This window comes from Ovis canadensis, chromosome 2, assembly GCF_042477335.2.
Source record: "Ovis canadensis isolate MfBH-ARS-UI-01 breed Bighorn chromosome 2, ARS-UI_OviCan_v2, whole genome shotgun sequence".
Classification (NCBI taxonomy): Eukaryota; Metazoa; Chordata; class Mammalia; order Artiodactyla; family Bovidae; genus Ovis; species Ovis canadensis.
In genome coordinates, this window is record NC_091246.1 from 89,973,424 (window position 1) to 89,990,418 (window position 16,995).

At 41.4% G+C, this 16,995-nt stretch overlaps 1 protein-coding gene and 1 pseudogene across 1 annotated transcript; both read right to left on the reverse strand.

Annotated features, from left to right (window-relative positions):
* Positions 1-218: 218 nt before the first annotated feature.
* On the reverse strand, positions 219-779 carry LOC138434580 (interferon beta-2). Its single transcript, XM_069579394.1, has one exon. The coding sequence runs from the start codon at positions 777-779 to the stop codon at positions 219-221; it is 561 nt and encodes a 186-aa protein (XP_069435495.1).
* Positions 780-8,766: 7,987 nt separating this feature from the next.
* On the reverse strand, positions 8,767-9,323 carry LOC138434581 (interferon alpha-2-like; annotated as a pseudogene).
* Between the last annotated feature and the right edge of the window lie 7,672 nt (positions 9,324-16,995).

The following is a 16,995-nucleotide window of genomic DNA, read 5'->3' on the forward strand; positions in this document are numbered from 1 at the left end:
AAACTGCCATGTTCAATTTTGCTTCATAAATAATTTATTTCCCATATAAAAGTTTAAATAAATAAATAACACATAAATCAATTTTAAAACAACTTAGTCTTTAACTGTCCATTGAAATCCAGTGCATTGCCTTGTCAGTTACTTCAAGAGCCTCTGCTGCTGAAGAGTCTCACCTCAAAGTCACATTGTCCCTTCCCAGAGCCACAGTGGGGAGATGTTCAGTCACGGAGGTAACCTGTTAGTCTCCTCAGGAAAGAAAAGTTCCTGAGGATTTGCACTCGAACGACTGTCCAGGCACACCTGTTGTACTCCTTGGACTTGAGGTACTGCACGAGGTTGAAGTAATATTTCCGCAGGTGAAGATCGGTCGTGTCTCCCATAGTGGAGTTTTTCTTCTGCATTATTTCCTTCCGGATTGGCTCCAGACGATTCATCTGCCCATAGAGTTCCTCACGGAGGTGCTCAATGATGGTGTCAGACCAGCCAGTGCTGGAGAAGTCTCTGGTGAGAATATTGAAGATGTGCTGGAGCATCTCATACATGACCAATACGGCATCTTCCTTCCGGAACTGCTGTGCTTGCTTCATCTCCTCAGGCATCTGGAAGTCCATCCTGAACTCGAGGCAATGTTGAGGAGTTGAAGGTAACTGCCACAGGAGGTTCTGACACACCACAGAGCTCCGCCTTTGTTGGAATCGAAGCAAGCTGTAGCTCCTGGAAAGAGCTGTGGTGGAGAGACACAGCAGGAGAACCATCTGGAGGAGACACCGGTAGGTCATGGTGAAATCAGGCCCAGGGCTGCCTGTTCTGCTAGAAGGTCCTGAAGCTGAGTCTTCAAGAGTTTGCAGAGTGAATGTCCTTCCTCCTTGAGTGCGGGCTACTTATACAGGGTGGCCCTCCCTTCTTTCTATTTGAGAGGAATTTCCCACTTTCCAGTCTCCCTTTTAGTTCTCCTGTGTTGTTTAAATGATTAGTTAACTCTAAAACTCTTTTTCTTTTTAGCTCCTTGCTTTTTGATTTTATGTGCATTAGGGGAAAAGATATACAGTCTAGGAGAATTTCTAATGTTTTTGTAAATTTTCAGCGAATTGCTAAATGTTAAAAAAAAAATGCCTAATCATTTGAACTGAATTATTACAGGGTTCTTTCACTGGGAAAAGATCTTACTTGTTCTTTTTTCATATTGTTAGATTTTGTGAAAGGGTCTTTATTTCTAAGAGTTTAACAATTGTAGAAAATAATTTATTTTTTGTATAAGGTAAGTTTGTGTGAATTTTTTTAGGCCTTAACCATAAGCAGCAAGATATTGCATTTCTTTATCAACTTTAATTTATTGCTTTATTTGGCAATCTCAAATTATCCAGAATATACCAAAGTAAAGATGAAGTCTATCTCTATGCAGGCAAATGAATGTTACACAGGCCACACATAAAAGTTCATGATTTTTATTGTAGGATGCCTTTTGACCACAACTGAGGGCCAATGTATATTTATTTTGTACATACTTCGAATAATCTAAATATCTGATTTTGCATACTAAAGTAAGGATGCATGCAGCAGGCAGGAAAATTCTTTCCTCTTCACTTTGTACCTTTAGAACTGTTTGTACCTGAAATTTTCCCCATAATGAAAGAATATCTGTGAGATAGGATTCTTAGGTATTTTCATAATCTAGTTTCAAATAATTTTTAAAATGTTACTAAATTTATACCCTTTCTTTTCTCACATTAAATTTTTTTCTGTAAGAAATATATTTTTTGGTATCATTAGAAAATAAAAAGCACCTCAGTTCAGTTCAGTTCAGTCACTCAGTCATGTCCAACTCTTTGTGACCCCATGAATTGCAGCACGCCAGACCTCCCTGTCCATCACCAACTCCCGATGTTCATCCATCAAGTCTGTGATGCCATCCAGCCATCTGATCCTCTGTCGTCCCCTTCTCCTCCTGCCCCCAATCCCTCCCAGCATCAGTCTTTTCCAGTGAGTCAACTCTTCGCATGAGGTGGCCAAAGTACTGGAGTTTCAGCTTTAGCATCATTCCTTCCAAAGAAATCCCAGGGCTGATCTTCAGAATGGACTGGTTGGATCTCCTTGCAGTCCAAGGGACTCTCAAGAGTCTTCAGCACCACAGTTCAAAAGCATCAATTCTTCGGTGCTCAGCCTTCTTCACAGTCCAACTCTTACATCCATACATGACTACTGGAAAAACCATAGCCTTGACTAGACGGACCTTAGTCGGCAAAGTAATGTCTCTGCTTTTGAATATACTATCTAGGTTGCTCATAACTTTTCTTCCAAGGAGTAAGTGTCTTTTAATTCCATAGTTATATTCAAAAGCAGGGCATAAAATTGTAGATACAATGCCACTATGTAAAAGTATATAGGCAAAAATAAACTAAAGGAAATGTACTAACTATTAAAATGTACCATTTTAATAGTAATTATATTTCATTTGTGCAACTAAATAGTGATTATTTGTTCTTTCTGTGATTTTCTGATATGCTACCAGAGAATGTATTCAGCACTACTCAGAAGAAATATCATGGGAGCCATATAGGCAATTTAAATTTTCTAGTAGCCCCATCAAAAGATTAAAAAGAAACAAATGAAGTTAATTTTAACAGTGTTTTATTGAACACAAAATATCCAAATGTTATCATTCCAACATATACCAATATAAAGTTAATAATGAGATAGTCCATTCCTCTCTTTCATAGTTCCTTCAAAATATGGTGCATACTTTTGCAGTCACAGTACAGCTGAGATTGGGCTAGTCAAGTGCTCACTTGGCCTCTTGTGGTGATGGTTTATGGTGGCTAGTACAGCTCAAGATGGAGGGAGCAGCTTACACAGAGCCAGGAGAATGCTGAGTTTGCAGGGACCACGTAGAAGGAGCTTCAAATTGTGGACGAGTTATGAGCGAAGAATCAAGGGGATCAATGCTGGGAAAATCAGCTCAAGATATATTCAGGATGCTTTTGAATGCCAGAGTGTGGCACTGTCCTTCATTCGAGAAGTCTTCAGGCAGAGAGGGCACTAAGTTGTGCCCTGGACAGAAGAATGGGCCCAAATGTTGTTGGGAACTGAAGCAGAGAGAAGTCCTGCCCAGGTGCTCTCGTGGCTGTAGAGACTGGAAAGAAAGACCAGAGTGAGGCACTGGAAGAAGGGGATGGGTGCAGAATTGCAAACAAGAATTCCTGCTGCTTTCTTCCCTTTGTCCTCCTCCCACCTCTGCTCTTGTGTTCATGAGGTGCTTCCTAATCAGTCTCTTTCAATTGCCTTCACAGACTTTTTGTCGGTATAATTCATTTTGGATCTGAAAATCCTTGTTTGCATCTTTTGGTGCACATTTGTATAGCCTTCTGTTGGATATATGCCTAGGATGAAGTAATTGGCTCATAGAATGTGCATATGTTCAGATTTAGTAGATAATGACAAACATATTTTTCAAAGTTTATACCAATTTATATTCCCACTATCAAGAGTGTGGGATGTCAGTTGCATTACTTTCTTTTCAACACTTGGTATTGCCAGTCTTCTTAATTTTAACCATTCTAGTGAATCATAGTGATATCTTATTAGAGTTTTAATTCATATTGCCTAGTTATTAATAAGGTTCAGCACAGTTTCATATGCTTATTGACAATTTGGATATTTTCTTTGTGAGGGGCCTGTTCAAATCCCTTGCTGACTGTCTCAGATAATTTTTTTCTATCTAAAGATGTAATTTTGTACATACAAAATACAAAAGGACATATAAACTACTGAAATTTTTAAATAAATTTAACAAGGTCACTGAAAAAAGATCAATATTCAAATCAATCACATCTTTTGACATTAGTAATAAAAATTGGAAATTGACATTTCAAAATAATACCACTAAGAACATAAAAAGTCTACTACTGAGAAATTGTCACAGCCTGGAGGTGCCTAAGAAAACATGGAAATTAAAGGTAATGTGCCATTCTAAATGGCATCCCAGGACAGAAAAAACAACTTTGGGTAAAAACTAAGGAGATCTTGGAATTCCCTTGAGTTTCACTGATTGGGACTCCATCTTTTCACTGCAGGATCCTGCTTGGATCCCTGGTTGGGGAACTATTTAATAAGATGTCACAAGTCTCGCAGCCATAAATAAATAAAAATGAAATTCCTGCAACCAGCAGGGCTGGGTGGATGGGTGCAGGAATAAGGAGATCTGAATAAAGTGTAGATTTAAGTTTTTATTTTTTTTAATAGCTTTGACAGGACAATTTGTCTTTACCTTTGACCTCTAAGTACAAGTTTATAATTGCATTTTTGACTCAAATTAGATGGCCAGAAAAAATAAGTTTCTTTCTCTAACATTGAGACAGCATGTTTTAAATCTTGATCATTAATGAGGTTAAACAACTTCTCTCTTTGTAAGTGAGCAAGGGACATGTAAGCACGTGCTGAGGTAGTAAGCCTCAGTGAGAAGGGAAATCAGAGTGTGCAGTAGGAGATTCTCAAGGCCATCTCCTCCTGAGAAACACAGTCATTTAGTGAACAAACATTTACTTAGCAAACATGTCCTAACCACGTCATAGAGTAAAACAAATATTGCCATTTTCTTGAACTATTTTAAAACTGTCTCTCAATAAATTTTTGCTGCTTGGCTTGATTATGTGTCTTGCGCATTCTTTCTGAGGTTCATTCCAATATATTTATGCTTTCTTATTGTTGCAAGTATGAATGAAATTCTTTCATGACATTTGCTAATTTTTACTGAACTAAGTTTTCCTTGCATTTTCATATATACATGCATGTGACAATAACTAATTTTGTTATTTTTCTCTGATCAGCTTTACAAACACTATATAAAAGTTTGGTTGATTTTTAAAATTTTTAGATAAACAAATACATTGCCTGCAAATAAAAAATTAAGGTCTGAAGATAGCAAGTGTGATGACCATATGGAGCAACTAAAGTTTGTTGTGTATATTGTACAACTACCTTCAAAAACATTATCTAGCAAAGCTGAAAATATGCATAGCCTGTGGCCTATGACCCAGTCATATATGGATGTAAGAGCTGGACCATAAGAAGGCTGAACACTGAAGAACTGATGCTTTTGAACTGTGGTGTTGGAGAAGACTCTCGAGAGTCCCTTGAACTGCAGGGAGATCAAACCAGTCAATCCTAAAGGAAATCAATCCTGAACTTCATTAGAAGGACTGATGCTGAAACTGACCCTGCAATCCTCTAATGAGCTGACTCATTAGAAAAGACCCTGATGCTGGAAAAGACTGAAGGCAGAAGGAGAGTGGGACGGCAGAGGACACGATGGTTGGATGACATCTCTGATTCAATGGATATGAGTTTGAGCAAGCTCTGGGAGACGGTGACGACTGGGAAGTCTTGTTGCAGTCCATTGGGGTCACAAAGAATCGGACATGGCTGAGCGAGTGAACAACATGACCCAGTAAGCCCACTCTTAGCAATTACCCTGGGAAAGAATCATGTAAATATGCGTCAGTATAGAAGTAAAGAATATTCAGATCAGCAATATTCATAGAGTCCCAAACTAGAAACAGCCCAAATACCCATTAAAATTGCATAAATACTTTATCCTGATAATAGGGTTATTAATAACAATAAAAAGTAAGAATCACAACTAAATGCACGAATATAGCAGTGATTGAAAGACACTCACCTCAGAAGAAAATGTATACTATTACATAAATTTAAAAATAGGCCAGAGTAGACCAGAGACATTTTGCTTGGTGACCAAGAGAGCTCCTGTGAAGCTTCAGGACCACGATGGAAAGTCCGTCTCCAGCTTGAGGGAAGAGCGTGTCTTCCCACCTTCCAGCTGCGGCCTCGCTCTCGCCCTCTCTCAGCACCTGAGGCTGACTCTGCCCAGGCAGGGGTTGCCCTGTGCTCACAGCCAACAGCTGGTGGGCCCAGAGCCCTTCCTTAGGCCCCCCACCTGGTGTGGAGAGGGACAATGTGCAGAGAGATCTAAGTGCCTCTGGTTGCAGCCTCTTCTCTCTTCCCTTTACTCACACTAAGGACATCATTCACAGGCCATGGACAATACTCATTGCCCAGTGTTTCTCCTGCTCACTTCAGATGCAGCTGGGACTAGGTATTTTGGTTGGGGCCTTGGCTAACTCTCCTAACTCTTCCAGAACATACCCAACCAGAGGATCCACTCTGCACCCCTGTCACTCTCAGAATGCTCCCATCAGAGGGTCGATGGCCCAGGAACAGGCAGGAGCAGCGCAGGCCTTGTTTTCACTGTTTGCTGCCAGGACCCACTGCTGCTGGACACTCAGACTGGCCCTTTCAGAACATGCCCGTCTGCATCAAGCCTGCATTTACTTTTCCCTTCAGATCCCAGGTTGTTCTCTGAGCTGGACTCTGAATCTCAGAATAACTATCAGGGGTGCATTGAGTCGGGCCAACCTAAGGTTGAGAAGAGAGTTAAAAGGACAATACATTGGCTGCAGCTGCTGAACAAACCTCCTCGAGCCCCTGCCCCACCCTGCTGGCATGAGGGCAGGTTGCACTGTGTGGGTTCTGGGTTAGTTTCCTGTCTCTGAGGCAGTTTCTGAATCTTCCCTAAAGTGAAACAGCCCAAAGCAAAGCCCTCTACATACTTAAAACCGACCAGTGACTTGAGTTTTGTTACATCATCAGAGATTGCGTAATGAACCTCAGAGGCAAAAATAGCAACGAAGTTGATGCAACAAGTGAAAAGGAAATTAAAAGCAAGCTGCCAAACGGGATTTCAGGATCCAGGCTGGGAATCCCCTCTGGCCTGGCCTCCTGGCTGAGTTGAGTGCACAGAGCAGAGGATCCTCCTGACTGCCTGCCAGACGCCTGTGTCTTCCAGGCGGAAACTCTGAGCTCCTCTGAGCTCCGGGGAAAACCAAAGAATCCAGTGAGGGTGGGGGTGTGTCTTGTAGACAGCTGGCCTGTGTGCCACATAGGAATGTTTCCTGTTTCCGTCTAGAACTCTGAGTATTGTTGCAACAGGCTTGGCAATGTCATCCCTGCTGCTGCTGCTAAGTCGCTTCAGTCATGTCCAACTCTGTGCGACCCCATAGACGGCAGCCCACCAGGCTCCCCCGTCCCTGGGATTCTCCAGGCAAGAACACTGGAGTAGGTTGCCATTTCCTTCTCCAGTGCATGAAAGTGGAAAGTGAAAGTGAAGTCCCTCAGTCGTATCCGACTCTTCTCGACCCCATGGACTGCAGCCTACCAGGCTCCTTCGTCCATGGGATTCTCCAGGCAAGAGTACTGGAGTGGGGTACCATCGCCTTCTCTGAATGTCATCCCAGTGAATGGCTATTTCTCCTCTCGCTGTGCAGTAGGTGAGCTGCAGGAATCTGTCTCTGAACAGCTCTCAGGAAACTGCCTCATCTTCCTGACCACACACCCAGAACATCAGGAAATAATCTGCTAAACAGATTCAAATAGAAGACTTAATGTAAGGAGCACTTGGGAAATGTCTGGTACCGTTCTGAGCATGTGCTACAAATTAAAGCAATTAATCTTACCACATTATCATGATGTGCTTTTATGATTATCTTAATTTTACAGTTAAGACATAATGCAGCAATTTATAACTAGGCAATCTATTTTTAGGTACTAATGAAGAAAAATCTCAAAATTTATTTGCAAGGAAATATAAATAAATGAGAAAGTGAAGTATAAGAAAAATGGATATTTATGTGATATACATTAATATGTCCCTATGTATAGATTTATTAACTACATATGAAAATGTCTAGAAGGATACCCATTAAATTGTTAACAGTACAGGATTAGGGTGCATCCTCCTAGAGGTCAAGGTTAGGCATTCCTTTGTATGAATTATTTAAAAGTTTAGCAATGATGTGTGTTTAATATATATGAATAAGCTTAAGAAACCTTCTTTACTTCTTTAGAGTCACATTTATCATGGCAGCTACTGGTTCTCACATCATCTCTTAGCTGTCTCTGCAGTCCCCAGCCTGCCTTGTTCTTCTTGCCTCCATTTGAACAGTTTAGGAAGATTCTTTTCTCAGGAGTGGCCAAGTGTAGAAAACTTACTCTCCCTTCCTCATCCTACTCCAGGATCCTAGATTCCACATATGCGATTGACTTCCCATGATGAATGTGGTTCTCCACTAATCCTTGAAGGCGCTCCGGTTCTTACAGGTCCCAAGCAGGCACCTGAGTCCATGACCTGGGCTTTTCTCCACCCATTTCCCTTCCTCCTCTAGTCTATGTCTCAAGAATCACATTCAGTCCCTCCTCAAATTGTCCCTTGTTCCTTCTATGACCCAGGGTGTGTAACCCTGTTCCCTCTGAATAAAGGTGGATTCAGTATAGGTTTATCTTGTAGGATTAGGCTTTGGGTTAGATTTTATTCAAAGGTGTGTGCAAGCCAGCTTGCTTTTTTAAAAAAACTTTTCTTTCCACTACTTAAATACAAATAGTAGTCTTCTACAAAGTATAATACAAAACAAACTATCTTATGAACAATAAAGATTTAAATGCTATGAACAGCCTAAATATTTCTGATAATTTAAATAAATAAATATTACAACTTTTTAAGATATGGAAAATGGATTCTTAAATCTGTTTTAAACAGTTATGGTAACAAAACCTTTAACATACATTTAAATAATCCCATATATTAGCTATAACTTATATGTCATCTGACACAAAAATCGAATTAAAGGTTGCACTTTGAGTCTTAGAAAATAGCCATTTAGTTGACCAGATGAACTGTTTTCAGATTCAACGCCTTCTTTATTTCCTGAGTTTTCCGACAAGCTTGTTGGCAAAAACCAAGCACCTTCTGATTTCCATGCTGACAAACTCCCAGGCACAGCGGCTGTATTCTTTCTCTTTGAGATACACGCTGATTCGCTGGAAGTAACCCTTCACAGCCAATCTGGAGTTCTCACTCCCTAGAGGTGACTGTTCCAGTGTCCTTCCCTCCCTCAGACACGCGTCCAGGTCCTCCAGCTGCTGATAAAGTCCCACGAGGAATCTGTCCAGGAGGCTCTCATCCCAACCTGCAGAAGAGCCCATGGGCTGAAGAGCTGGAAGGTCTGCTGGAGCAACTCGTGCACAACAGCTGTGGCTTCTGTCTTCTCAAGCCTGGTCCCGTGCACCAGGGTCTGAGGAAATCTGAAGTCAGTCCTGTCCCTCAGACAGGACACAGTGGGCACTCTCTCCATCTGACTCCAACGTGTGAAGCTTTCCAGATTGCTGCGGCTGGCAGGCAGCTCACAGCCCAGGGAGCACGTGGGGCTGGAGCAGAGCATCACCAGGGCCAGCAGGACAGAGACGGGGAGGGCCATTGGGATGCTGGGGGCTTGCAGGACCGCCTGCAGGGGAGGTCTAGGCAAGTTCTGAGTGCTTGGGGTGATGGGTGGCTCTTAAAGAGTGAGTCAAGAAACTTTCATTTTTGGGGTTTTTCCGTAGTTTGCCCTTTCCTTTCTTTTTCTACTCTTTGTAATGAAATCAATAAAAGTGCTAATTTTTGCCATGAGTGCCTAGGTGGGGGACATCAAATCATGCATGCCACTGGGGTTGATATCTACACAGCCATATATTATGCTTTTCACACCTCCTTAGTTGTTCCTGGGAGAAGAGTCTGATCAAAGTCAGAGAAGGGAGAAATATTCATACAAATGTGGCTTTTCCAGGTCACCAAGAAGTGTTCAGTATGAAAACAGCTTATAAGAGAAGCTTTTGATTTTTCTCATTTTTCTCTCATTTACCCTTTTCTCCCTTCATTAAAAATTTTCATTTGTGTATGTACCTTTATGATTTCACCTGAGTAGGCCTTGGGCTCACTGGAGACATTATAGGGAACAATATCACTGATATCATTTGTTAAAAATGAATTATGTTGCAATGTAATCCACAAGGCACTTTTTTAGGTGCTGGTTGTCCTGCTGCTGCTGCTGCTGCTGCTGCTGCTGCTGCTGCTGCTGCTAAAATGCTCCAGTTGTGTCCGACTCTGTGCGACCCCATAGACAGCAGCCCACCAGGCTCTCTGTCCCTGGGATTCTGCAGACAAGAGTACTGGAGTGGGTTGCCATTGCCTTCTCTGGCTAGTTGTCCTAAAAAATTCAATTTTGCCTGTGTTTATTTCTCTTTCTCCTCTACCACTACAATATTTCACAGGAAACTTTGCCTCAGTCATTGTGTGATAGTACAGATAATCTCATCTCCTTAGATATTTCACTGGGAAGTGATAATCTACCATACTGAGGTTGCAATTACATTCAACCCTTGTAATGGCATGTCTTTACCAATTCTGTAAGGTACGGATAATTTTTAATAATATTAATGACAGAAATTTTTACATGCAGCCTCTCAGCAAAGTGTTTTTAATAAACATGACATTAATCTTCACAGCTTCCTTATAAGATAATTACTGTAATTATTGACGTGTTTGCAAATAAGGAAACAAAACTCAGAGGGATTACTTAATTTGCTAAGAGTCAGGATTAACTGCATAAGTGGTACTTGACCACTAAACTATTCTGCCTCCATGTTATTCCTCAGTAACCTTAAGCATTCTCCTTTAGCTACACTACGTACAGTTGTAAGTAAGTAATCCATCTAATTATGTAGCATTTGACTGCCCTGAGAGATTGTAAGCTCCCTAAAGGCAGTAATGGCACAAGTGGAGAATCTAGGAAGGTGTCTGTCCCAGAGGAAGTGCACAGAGGGGTCTCTGTCCCATTGTTCATCACTAAGGCATGTCTGACTCTCTTTGACACCGTGGACTACAGCACGCCAGGCTCCCTGTCCTTCTGTATTGGTCAGATTTGCTCAAGTTCATGTCCATTGAGTTGGTGATGCAATCCCGTCATCTCATCCTCTGTTGTCCCCTTTTCGTCCTGCCCTCAGTCTTTCCCAGCATCAGGGTCTTTTCCAGTGAGTGGGCTCTTCCCATCAGGTGGCCGAAGTATTGGAGCTTCAGCTCTGTCCCAGAAGTAGTTCTAAGAGAACTATACACACCAAAGTTTGAGTAGACCTAGTATTTGAAGACTGTTTCAGAAAATGATAATCTTCTGAAAACAAAAATAGTAAGAGTAAATTTAAATGGATTTTTAAACTTTCTGGATAATTTCTCAAAATACTTTCTCAGATGGAAACAGGGACTCTCAATGTTCAGGTGTTGCTAAGTTGCTTCAGCTGTGTCCAACTCTTTTTGAAACTATGGACCACAGTCTGCCAGGCTACTCTGTAGATCTCAACAAAAGACCACTTCAAATACAGCACTGGAAGTTAGCAAGTGCAATGGGAACGGTATCCTCTTCAATTGTAGTGTAATGATTGTAATGTTCCTGGAATGAACAAATGACACTTTTGTGACAAAGAAGAATAGGAATTGGAGAGGAAGAACTTACTAAGTTCCTCTGAAATAGGAAGCACTTTGTCAGAGGAGACAGCTCGGTCCAGTGCTTAAGACACTGGACATGGGGGCAAGATTGCCTAGGCTGATGTCCCAGCTCCATTCTATGCTGGCTCTGTGACCTTCAGCACCCTGGTTTTCTTCTTGCATGGAAATGATAGTCATATGTGTTTCACTGGATTGTTGGGAAGATTGAATGACATAGCATGCTTCTGACCATACCTGGACAAGACATAGAGGCATTCAGTATCTACTAGCCGTTCCCACGAGAGAGAAAATTCACACATCCAACTATGGGAACTGGATCGAGTTTCCCTGAGATGACCTGCTTCCCTTCCTTCAATTCTCAGCTCAGTGGTCAACATTATTACATCTAATCTCATCTCTTACGTGAACACGACGTCCTGTCCAAATCACTTATACCTAGTAGCTTCCAGGTAACAGTGGACCTCTTACACATGAATAAAATGGCTGTCCAATCTGTGACCTAGTCTCTTTCATGGTGAGTTAATTGGCCTATATCCTCAGAATCAGATAACATCCATGAAGAGTGAGTAATGTAAACAGACAAATAAAAATAAATAAATAGATACTGGGAGTTAGCAAAGCTGACAACTAGCCTCTTGAGTCGGACACGACTGAAGCGACTTAGCAGCAGCAGCAGCGGCCTCTTAGGTAACACTCAGCCTAAGAGCCTGCTATGCTCCTCTGGCTCTGTCTGCAGCTAAACAGTCTCACATGGGGCAGTCTGAAATTGTCATCTGTAGAGCCCTTCATCCCCATTTGTGTAGTTAAGTGACGTTTTGTCATTTGAACAGAGAAGATGTCACTATAGTTTGTTGTTGTTGTTGTTTTTTCAATTACACTGTTTACTTCCCTTTTACCTTTGTGCATTACTTTTTCATTCACTGCTTACTTTTACTTTCTAGGAACGTTCAATGAGAGTGGAAAGTTTTGATATCTTGAAAAATCATAGAAGAAATACATCTCCTCTTCTTTCCACTTACATTTTCCCTTCCTTTATTTTTGCAACAAACCTCAAAATTGAAATAGAAAAGACTGCAGAAGCGTTAGGACAGCTTTTACCAAGTGAAATACAAATGACAAAGAAGAGGTAACAATATGAAAATTATACAAAAGTAGCAAAGAAAAGTGGGCTGCTTAGACATAGCAAGGACAATTACCTGGACTAATACAGAGAGGCTGCCTGATAGGGCCCACATGGGGTCTCATTGATGCGATGACTCATTATGTCGACCTTGCAAACAGAGAATAAAATTACAGTGATCTTGAGACTGACCAAATTGCCCAAATGGCATTCTGCTTTCTCACTGACGCCTATCTTCTCAAAGCTACAAGACCACCAGATTCCAGACCTCCAGCTATGTGACCACAGGACTCAACTACAGGCTAAAAATTCACCATTCCTTCAGGAAAATTTTTCATTGGTGGGGTATAAGTAGGACCCTGTCAGAAAGGGAGGAAGCTGGTTCTCCTTAAGGGCCAGTCACCCTCTTCTTTCCCTCTAGTAAACTTCCCTTTTCTTGCCTGACTGCCCAACTCACTCTCATTTCCTCTGCACTCACCTTACACTGCAGAAAAGCAGCAAAGACACATTCTAAACACCTGAACACTTGGAGGGAGCGGGGGTTGCACTTTATTTTCTTGAAAGTGAATTTTGGAGGATTGATCATCTGAAAGAGGCGAGTGAAAACATCAGCTTAAAACTCAACATCCAGAAAACTAAGATCATGCCATCTGGTCCCATCACTTCATGGAAAATAGATGGGGAAACAGTGACAGACTTTATTTTGGGGGGGCTCCAAAATCACTGCAGATGGTGACTGCAGCCATGAAATTAAAAGATGCTTGCTCCTTGGAAGAAAAGTTATGACCAATCTAGACAACTTATTAAAAAGCAGAGACATTGCCAACAAAGGTCCATGTAGTCAAAGCTATGCTTTTCCCGGTATTCATGTATGGATGTGAGAGTTGGACTATAAAGAAAGCTGAGCACCAAAGAACTGATGCTTTTGAATTGTGATGTTGGAGAAGACTCTTGAGAGTCCCTTGGACAGCAAGGAGATCCAACCAATCCGTCCTAAAGGAAATCAGTCCTGAATATTCATTGAAAGGACTGACTCCAACACTTTGGACACCTGATACAAAGAACTGACTCATTGAAAAAGACCCTGATGCTGGGAAAGATTAAAATTGGGAGGAGAAGGGCGTGACAGAGGATGAGATGGCTGGATGGCATCACTGACTCAATGAACATGAGTTTGAATAAACTCCGGGAGTTGGTGATGGACAGGGAGGCCTGGAGTGCTGCGGTCCATGTGGTTGCAAAGAGATGGATGTGACTGAGTGACTGAACTGAACTGAACTGAACCAACCATAAAGGCCTGCCTCAGGGAATAAGCTGACCCCACCCATCTGTGAAGGACTGTGATTCTTTGTGTGGCAATGGCACAGGTGCCCTACTTAGCTACTTACCAGGTGGAACAGAAATTCACATTTGGGAAGGCCAGAATCACAGATAGATGTGACATCTTTGTTTGTTGACGTGACATGAGATATTCCATTTCACACCACCCATGAAATGATTGTAAGGAAGTGCAATTAACACACGCCCCTACCTGAGGCTTACTAGACATTCTGGGAGATGTTTACAGGAATTAAAAGGTCCTTTTACTTTGTTTCCTCACCTCCCCCCAATCTCTGATCCATAAAAGAATCTGACATCCAGGTCAGGACAAAATGGTTATTTTGAGGTGTTAGACTTCCATCTTTATGGATAACTTGTGGGTAAGTCTAATGTATGATAATTTTCATGAATGATTTATAAATATTTGTAACAAATTATATTTCCTATTCTAGGTTAAGGGCTCAAGCATGTTGATCACTAATTTCCTCTTCTAAATCACATTTTGAAATCTTCTCTTTATTACTTTTCTATACGGTTTTTTACAGACTAATAGCATTATGCTTGGAGAAGGCAATGGCACCCCACTCCAGTACTCTTGCCTGGAGAATCCGAGCGACGGGGGAGCCTAGTAGGCTGCAGTCCATGGGGTTGCTAGGAGTCGGACACAACTGAGCGACTTCACTTTCACTTTTCACTTTCATGCATTGGAGAAGGAAATGGCAACCCACTCCAGTGTTCTTGCCTGGAGAATCCCAGGGACGGGGGAGCCTGGTGGGCTGCCATCTCTGGGGTCACACAGAATCGGACACGACTGAAGCAGCTTAGCAGCAGCAGCAGCATTATGCTGGGCTTCCCAGGTGGAACTAATGGTAGAGAACTTGCCTGCCAATTCAGGAGACAATAGGAGACACCAGTTTGATCCCTGGGCAGGAAACTCCCCTGGAGGAGGGCATGGCAACCCACTCCAGGATTCTTGCCTGGAGAATCCCATGGACAGAAGAGCCTGGCAGCCTGTGCTCCATGGGGTCACAAAGAGTCAGACACAACTGAAGCGACTCAGCTCAAGCACAGCACTCAGGGGAAACCAGTGCCGCTGTGTTTCTGTTCACGTTGCTTCATAACGTTACATTCTTTTCTCAGTGTTTATACCATTTGAAATTTAGCTCACGCGTTTTTATATTTAATTATAAATTCCATATTTTTCTTATATATATTGACCTACTTTCTCAAATGTAACTTTTTTTTAAATTCTGAAGTATACCAACATTATGTTAATGAAAAAGATCTCATTTATATTCAATTGTTTCCTCTAATTATTTCCTTCATTATACTTTCTTGCTCTGTTTTGGCCTGCCTGTGTGTTGTCCTTGTTTTGTATTAAGTATTTAGTATTATTTGATTTTAGGGTTTTTCCCTCCTGCAAGTTACAGTGGAGTTTGTGTTTTAAATAAATCAACAGTTTCTTTTAAGTTTAAGCAGATTCTATTAATATTTATTATTTCAATCTTCATCAATTTGGGTCTCAAACTGATTGGATTGATGCGTTACTTTTAACGTGACGTTTACATGTTTCGTGACCCTTGCCGCATTCCCTTCAGTTCTCCAACAGTCATTTATTTAGAGCAAATATGTAATGTTAAAGCAATTGGTGATGGACAGGGAGGCCCGGAGTGCTGCAATTCATGGGGTCGCAAAGAGTCAGACACAACTGAGCAACTGAACTGAACTGACTGGGTCATAATTTGTCAAATATGGCATTCCCTCAGTGAAGAGAGATATATACGAAGTAGCAATTTTGAAAACATTACTGAGGATTTTGCTTCCATTAAAGCCAGCAACTTACAAGTACTGTTGTGGCATAAGGAAAATATTTCAACTTGATGTGAGTTTAAGATGTATATATTTTAAAAGATTTTTCAGACAATTAACATTACAGGAGAAATTTACCTTTTATATTAATAGTGAATGAAATAATTTTCTTCTTCCCTTGGGGCGCCTTTAAGTCTCAGTCTTGTCCCCAAGTCTTCCTTCCCACTGGAGGGTCACAGTATCAGGCAGGTTTCTGTCCGGACGTCGTCTTCTATTCTTCCAGTCATTTCCCATATTCAGGTAATTTGGTAGCAGCAAGTATGCTTTACCTAGAGCCACAAGTACCATCAGTTTGGAGTTTTCTACAGAGGATTCACTGAATCGTTTGTAATCCAATCTGAGCAGGGGTCATCACTCTCAAGGATCTTGTCCATCATGTATCTCAATTTTATGGTGAGGATCACTTAACAATCTATGAGTCCTCTTGGACAGTTAAATGCGATTCTTTTATAATTATTAGAATTATTAATTTTGTCAAGCACAGTTAGACTCTCAGTAATAACTACCACTTGATAATTTCATTTTGCTTCTTATACAAAATAATCAGGATACTTTGTAAATCGCTCAGCTTATCGAGAATTTGGAGGGAGACATTAATGGAAATAAGAGATTTGTAACATTGAGGTATGAAACAACATAGGGACAGCTTGTGTTAGAGGCAAAAGAGGGAAATAAGTGAGAGTTCAGTACACGCAGTGGGCTCAGGTGTTTATGCTGTGGATGGGAGTGTGGAATCTGACCTTCATTATTAGATTGGTTCATTCACATAAAGTCTTAGCAGGGGGCTCTTGGAAAGGAGAATATTAACTCATTTCACTATGTTGGAAGGATTAAGTGAGTCCCTTTAGAGGCTAAGGAATTTGTAGCTGTTGTCACTGTCATTTTTGATGAACACTGAGTGTCTGGGGAATTTGTCTGGTGAAAGTGTTAGTGGCTCAGTCGAGTCTGACATTTGGTGACCCCGTGAACTATAGCCTGTCGGGCTCCTCTGCCCATGGAATTCTCCAAGCAAGAATACTGGAGTGGGTTACCATTTCCTTCTCCAGGGGATCTTCCCGACTCAGGGATTGAACCCTGGTCTCCTGCATTGCAGGCAGATTCTTTACCATCTGAGCCACCAGGGAAGCCTGGTAGGTCCTTGGTAATTAGGTTCACAGTATAACATTTATAACATTTAATGAGTAAACAATCCAGGATGGATATGCCATAAAAAGGTAGGGTAGCATCAGGGAATGTGTTCTTTCTCCTCAAATAAATACCAAGAATGAAATAGATCCTAAGGAATCCTTGCCATAAACACAAT